The sequence below is a fragment of the Patella vulgata genome, chromosome 5 (genome assembly GCF_932274485.2).
Source record: "Patella vulgata chromosome 5, xgPatVulg1.2, whole genome shotgun sequence".
NCBI lineage: Eukaryota > Metazoa > Mollusca > Gastropoda > Patellidae > Patella > Patella vulgata.
Genome location: NC_065883.2, coordinates 68335687 through 68343523, shown reverse-complemented (window position 1 = coordinate 68343523; position 7837 = coordinate 68335687). Strand labels below are relative to the sequence as shown.

The 7837-nt window shown below is 35.3% G+C and overlaps 1 protein-coding gene across 1 annotated transcript; it reads left to right on the top strand.

Annotated features, from left to right (window-relative positions):
* Nucleotides 1–2645: 2645 nt before the first annotated feature.
* Nucleotides 2646–7267, top strand: LOC126821068 (methyltransferase-like protein 27). The gene is made up of 5 exons (XM_050549373.2): nucleotides 2646–2891; nucleotides 3555–3686; nucleotides 4520–4655; nucleotides 5445–5537; nucleotides 6035–7267. Exons 1-5 carry the CDS (start codon nucleotides 2772–2774, stop codon nucleotides 6217–6219), a joined length of 666 nt encoding a protein of 221 aa, XP_050405330.1. The 5' UTR covers nucleotides 2646–2771; the 3' UTR covers nucleotides 6220–7267.
* Nucleotides 7268–7837: the final 570 nt, after the last annotated feature.

Genomic DNA, 7837 nt, shown 5'->3' with positions numbered 1-7837 from the left:
TCGACAAGAATGTAAAGTTAGGAATTTTCAAACCACGCCCCCCTCCCCCCTGTCAGGGATGCTGCCTGTGTGTCTGAGAAGATCGGACAAATAAATCGAGGTGCACTCGTATAATGAATGGCGAGTACATACAGTAGAATCATTGCCGGTTGGAATTATATATTGAGTAGGGTGTGCCCCGAAATCTTCCTAAGTGTACCGGGTAATTTTGAAAGGCACCCCAAATAATCCCAATTGAGTATTCGCTGATAATGTTTTTCTTTATTTAGTTTAAGACATTCTATGTTTCTACGACTGCTCTCTGTCTACTTGCCATGTTTTTACTTTGCAAAATTCAAATGTTTTTCATATATATTTAACCAAGTGTGCCGTCATCTTTTCATGTGTTCCAAGGTGTGCCACTGGCAAAACAAAAGGTTGAGAACCATTGGTCTAGAAGTTGAAACCCATTCCTTTGTTTTTATTTTTAAATTAATCAACGGATACGAAAGACACCTTTCCGAATTTACCCAGATCAAACAATTGTACTCAATAATCTGATAGTCAGAGCTAATTGTACTTAGTAGCCCAGATTGCCACGCTCACCTTGTAATAAACATTACGCAAACCTCGGAGAGCCTCTCTGGGTTAAAGGTGGGTTTTACATACGACCTGTCAATCATATTGAAACTGATATAAATATAACAAGATTTCACCGTTATTCTCAGAAAATTTTGTTACCTCATTTTAAGGTAAGTAACATTTTTAATATGTTTTTTTTTTATGTGATGGTCATACCTGTAAATAATGCTACCCTAAGACATCTCTGGGTTTACTTTGCTAACAGCGTGTTCCGCATTAAAAAAAATAATCAGTTATAATATTTATGTTAGAATTGTGTTTACGTTAAAATATTTATGTTTGAATTGGGTTTACATTTAAAAAAGATAATTAGTTAAAATATTTATGTAAGAATTGGGTTTACATTAAAATAAGATAATTAGTTAAAATATTTATGTTAGAATTTCAGCAAGTCAATTCTTTTGTGATATTATTTAAGCTATTAATATAATTAACAGATCTTATAAGTTTAAGTTAATGTAAAAAAAAAGAAATAAAAAAAACCATTAATAATACGATAAAATCAATAATTGTAATATCGATTAATCCCAAAATTCTAGACGTAATAATATTAATAGGGAATAGGGTATTTTGACAGAAAAGGGTTCATTTATCGCTACAATATTATGTTTAAACTTTCCTTTTTAAGCAATTTAAGTAAATGGATATCCACCAAAAAAAAACCAAAACAAAAAACCAAAAAAAAACAAAAAAAAAAAAAACCAACCCAAAACCCAAAATGTAGCAGGCGTCAATATACTTCACATCATCTCAAAATCAAAAATCTGTCGACGATTTATTTGGATATGATGATAAGTCCCATTAGTTTGACATTACAAATTTATTAGAATTTATGTAAAGACCCCCCATCGACCCAGTCACAAGCCAAAACTTATCGGGTTTAGACGCGTCCTTATTTGCTGATAAATTTGGTTCAAAGGAATTTGATCGTTTTAATGGTCTGGATCTGTTTCATGCCCGCCCTAATCAAAGTCTCGATTATCCATTTTTGCGTTAAAATATCTATCACAAAAAGTGTTCAAATCCAGTAAATATCACAGGCTAACGATGTCATCGAGAGTTGATTATGGTCTTGTCAGACATTAATAATCTAGCTTACATTGCGGGCCCAAAGAAAGACATACATGCGATAGGCAGATTTAGCTCTTGTATAATGCATGTTTAGGGGTATACTCAAGGTTCTGATTTTTGAGGTAATGACATTTCTTTACAAAAAATATTAAATGTAATTCCTGATCGTTACTTTAAAAAATAACAAAAATAAATATCACAAACACATTTGTTTTAATTCCCGATGTTTAAAGTAATGACATATCTGTATAAATATCCATTTTTTTTAATAATGAATAAACATGATAAATGTTGCTTTGAATTCCATTGCTTGTTTATTGATATGTAGAATTACGTCAACAAAATATAATAATCTGTTAGATATGATCATAGCATAAACTGGAATTTAGAGCTTGATTTAACTGGTAATCTTCACTAAATTTCGGATTAACCGTCAAGGAGGCCGTTTCGCAACGCGTAGCAATGTTACGTATATTTAAGTTCACAAATGAGCGATTAACATGACGTATGCATGTCTAAATTTTGCCTTATGAAAAGGTCTTATGTCGGGTTAGGGGATTACAAACAAAATCGATAAATTATTGTGGATTATTTGTCGTGTGTTTAAGACACGAATATACGGTGGAATAGACCACGGTAACACAGTCTACCGCGTAATTCTTATTAAAATTAGGCAAATTGTTTAAGTGACGCAAGGATAGTATAGGTCAGAGATAACAAATGCTTTCAATGAGTGACGTCACCAATATAGGTCAGGGGTAGCAAGGTCGTTCATTGAGTGACGTGAACTGTTAGTAAATTCCTTGCGTATTAAATACAAGTTAAAACTACTTTATACAGATTAACGTCCACTTCTATGCAGGGTGATATCGCAGTCATAAGCGAATCCCTAACACAGCCGACACATTTTTGAAATGTTGAGTGAGGCCATCTTTTAACAAATGAGTAAACACAAAACAAAACAGGGAGAAATCATTATTCTGCAACATTATTTACTTCGTATTAACGACAACAGTGTTGATTATTTCGTTTGTTTCTTTTCCATAGAAAACACGTTAGAAACTTAGCAGAAATATAAAATGGAACTAGCAGCAGAATATCAAGTAGCTTACGACAATAATTACAGAGCTTTTAAAAAGGGAATCAGCTCAACAGAGAGTATACAATATTACTCAACATGGTGTCTTGGATACGAAAAGGTAAATATTTACATTTATTATTTTAATCATAAATCCCGTGGCTATTCTATGGGTTTTCTCGTTTGTTGGAATAAATATGATAGTCCCTTGAGTTGTTGATTTTAAATCTTTTTCTCCGGGTGCTCCCGTTTGCTGGAATACAAAAATGACGTCCTACTGTTCTGCTCCTAACCTGGGCTAATGAAGACGGGCATACGCCAAGGGATCTTTTACGTGCATTCCAATGTATACACGGGACCTCGGTTTTTCCCCTCATCCGAAGGACTAGACAGCTGTCCTTGTCAGGCCCTCCGTCCTGCATCACTGACAAGGGGGAACACATATTTAGCTTGAGTTCCATCCTCCAATTTTAACATTCGATAGCCCAATTAAAGCATTAAGTCAATTTTTGAAACATGAAATTATGCTAATTAGCATGTTACGCAATTTGACCTCTTTCCACCCAAAAAAAATTGGAACATTTTTAATATGATGTACTTGGGAGCTTGCTGAAATGCATACCACCAAAAGAAATTCTGTTGCAATTTGTTTTGGGTTGGGCCCTTTCTTCAGCTAGATTGACTGGACTAGAAGAGTAACTACAAATGCCAGCCGTGGCAAGCTAGAAACATTTCAAAATTGACATGACACACAGATTATGACATTTATTATTTTTTTTCACAGGATCTAAGTAAAGGAGAAACATATAATGGACCGATAGAAGCTGCCACGGCAGTGGGTAAATTATTCCCAACTGATAGAGAAAACGTAAAGATATTGGATATCGCAGCTGGCACAGGCTACGTCGGGGAAGAGGTAAATCTATTTTTAAATATGCACAGTATGACTGATCCTTCTCAAGTAAACTCAATGATTTTGATGACGTATAACTCATTGATTTTGATGACGTATAACTCATTGATTTTGATGACGTATAACTTGGAGTTTATCTGTCGGTAAACTCTGGGTGACCTCGATAAGTCAGAGTCAGTTTTAATGTAAAACCGTTGGGCCGCATTTAAAGCGAAGAACGGTCTAGTACAAATGACGTCATATGTGGATTGTGGGTTAGGGTTAGGGTAAGGTTTAGCGCTGGCCCTGTTTACATCTGGAGACTTTTCCACATATGACGTCATATGTGCTAGACCGTTTCCGATCTAGTGTTTTCCATTTAACTTAGGCAGAGGGACCCGTCGTAAAATTTATACAGTTGTGTCCAAACGAATAACTCCCGGATAGATCTAAACCTACCTACCAACCTCCCTATCCACGCTGACGGATAGACCAAACCTACCCACCGACATTCCAATCCACGCCGACGTATAGATCTAAACCTACCCACACACCTTCTCATCAACGCTGACGGGAAAATGTTAACATATTTTCGTTCGTGATTCAATAACAATCCTCATTTGGTTATAAATTTCTATCCACGGGTTCATTCAACCCATCCATACCTTATTAATAACGAATAACCGAAAGGTTAAAAGAAAGGTACGGAAGACTTCCGAAGACTACCGAGTGGTCCTGGATAGAATACTTATGGTGCCGAGGATTGCCGAAGACTACAAAGTGGTCCTGGATGGAAAATTAGATGTTGGAGATTTTCGTCATGTATAATGAACACCCGTTTAATTTGTTCTTTCTAGCTACGTGATATCGGCTTTAGGAAAATTGATGCCTTGGAACCGTCTGAAGGAATGCTTGAGATTGCCAGGTCGAAAGGAATTTATCAGAACCACATTTTGGATATTCTTGGTGGAACAAATTACATCATTGAAAATGGTAAGATATGCTAATAAAATATCAAGAGCTTCTCATCGGTTTTGGTCGAAATCAATTTTTTATTGGATTGATCTGATGTGTCATCTCTATTAGTGAATGGAGTAGATACTGAGATTAATTTTTAATTCGATATATAAAACGGGGGGGGGGGGGGGGGGTGGCGAATGGTTAGCGTGTGCGCGTTGTATCATAAGGTCTGTCATTGAGTCAACTGACGTGGTTTTGATTCCTCGGTTGTACGTGACAAGAGGTAGAGTCGCCTGTCCAACCTCTTTGATTTTCTCCGGGTCCTCCACGTTCCTTCCACTGCTAAAGAACCCAACGCGCAAGCGAATTATTGAAATAAAATTGAACCATATGTTAGTCCCGAAATGACCTAGTTTGTGTCGAGTGGAAGTTAGACCCCATTCCTCTATCTTATTGATATATCAAACGGAAGTCAGGTTATCTAGTAATGTTAGCTTCTGACAGCTGGAGTTCGATATACGAGTAGGTCATAGTGCCGCAGTCAGGGTGAAATTTCCCTCATAGAACATGGCGTATATCAATCTTCATTAGCCCAGTCGGCGCAGAACGGTAGGACGCTAAGTCATATTACATTTTCAAAATAGAGATAATTATGACTGTATGTTTTGTTCAGACATACTATTAGGACTGTAACTAGTGTTGTTTTGTTTTTGTTTAGGTCATTATGACTGTAATGTTGTTTTGTTGTGTTCATCATTGTCTGTAATATTGTTTTGTTTTGTTCAGATGGTTATGATTATAGTGTTGTTTTGTTTTGTTTAGATTACTATGACTGTTCTGTTGTATCTGGTGGAATGGGTGAAGGTCATATACCTTGTACAGGTATTCTAGAGATGATACGTATAGTTAAACCAGGTAAGTTACGTACAGCAAATATAAAGTGATCTACTTAAACAGGATTTCGATGACTGTGTGCCGTATCAAATACAGTGGTGTTTAGAATGAAAAATAAACCCAAAACAAACAGCGTCAATATTATTTAATAAGAACGACACGTTTGGCTATTTATAGTTGCATAAAGTGATAGTTTGACAAAGGAATACTTCTGTCAGTTTGAGACGAACATACGTTTAATTGTTTCTGTGGTCGCGCCTGCACATATGCTCACGCCTGCCCAGACCCTCCATATTCTTCCGGCTATCAAGGGGATCTTTTTAGTTCACTTCAGTGTGAACACGTGTGGACCTTGGGTTTTTAGTTATAGCCCAACAATTAGACAACAGCTTCCTTGTCACCCTCGCATGCACTCGGTTTTAAACGGATGATTTGGAAGCTAAAGCTACATTTATAAAAATGACATTTATTTTAAAATTGGATTGACATTATATGTAACTGGTTTTTGATGATTTCAGGGGGCGTCGTTGCCATAGCAATGAGAGAGGAATATTTAAACTACGTGGAAGAGTATCAGAATAAATTGGAACCAATGATGGAAAAACTTGAGGAAGCAGGAATCTGGGAGAAGATCGACAGAACTGTTTATGAAAATCATTTCGTGGGGAAGACGGGCGTTTTATTTCTGTATCGCGTAAAGTGAGAGACCAGTATATGTTAACAATATAATAAGGCTATACGACTCTACAGTTTAATGACCGGGTACTAGTAACCCACTGGAACCGGAAGTATAAACACTCGCCATCACAACTTAGTTACCACACAATCGAATCATTTGCTCCAGAAATCAGGGGTGTACCTGCTTTGACAATTGGTTTGGTTTAGGATTAGATAGAGAAATTGGGAATAGTTCTGGACAAATTATGAAACCCGTTTTTAATTTTAATTATTTCTGGACAAGCATCAATAAATCTGTTAGTCATTTTCATGTTTAGGAAGTATTATGTATTAATCAAGAAAAGACTGTTGAGTTTTCCAAGTAATTTTGGTCGGATACCTCAGTACCCTGGGCGCCAAACAGAATAATCCACGAAGTACATGTATCTTCTTTGAGCGGCATTTAGCAATTGACATACGTAATTGTGTTCCATATTATGTTTTTGTAAGTTATTTTCATTCACTCCTTTTGGTCATCTATGCTGTTGATTGGGTTTGGTAGCTACATAGTAACCATGGAGATGACACATTAATGCCTCTGACGTAATGATTGTCAACTGCGGGATTACCGTGTAGTCCATGCTAAACACAAATTTATAATTTCCCTTCTACCTATCAAAATAATCATGAATGAGACGGGAATAAAAGAATAATATGTGTGTATATGAAAATGAATGCGTGTGATATATTAATAATCAGTGTGTGAGATCAATGTTTCGTCTGGTGTGTGTCTGTTATTTTTAAAATCCACCTTTGTTTAATGAATGTGTGTGACGCGTGTGTGTGGGTGTATGTGTGTGTTGCGCTCAGTAATTATGACTTATATAATGGGTATTTCAGTAAGTACGACTTATATAATACATATTTTAGTAATTATGACTTATATAATGCATATTTGAGTAATTATGACTTATATAATAAGTATTTGAGTAATTATGGCTTACAAAAAGAGAATGTGAGTAAGTATGACTTATATAATGGGTATTTTAGTAATTATGACTTATATAATGAGTATTTGAGTAATTATGATTATATAATGGGTATTTGAGTAATTATGACTTATATAATGAGTATTTGAGTAATTATGACTTATATAATGAGTATTTGAGTAATTATGACTTATATAATGAATATTTATGTAATTATGAATTTTAAGATTGTTTAATAATAAGCATTTGAGATTAATATAAACAATATTTTAATATTTGTCCTATGTATATTAATGTATTATTTATTGTTTACCTGATATCCCGGTATTTACATACGTTTGTTAATAAAATATGTATATATGTATATATACTAGTTCTACTTATTTACGCTAGTTTAATGCTAACTCGACACCAACCATGTCATTTTAAGAACTTCATAAACTGTATTTCTATTTCCATAGTTTTTACAATTGGCCGATAATCAGAGTATTAATGGAAAAAACACGAGGTTGGGCAGCTAACCCAACTCCTTGTCCAAACTCACAATCAATCTCATTACACTAGGCCGCTCAAGCACGCATCCACTTACCTATAAAATGTGAATGCATATTTTAATCGCACTTGTCTGCAATATTTTCTCGTTGGAAGCGGACGTAAAATACAACTAACTCACAC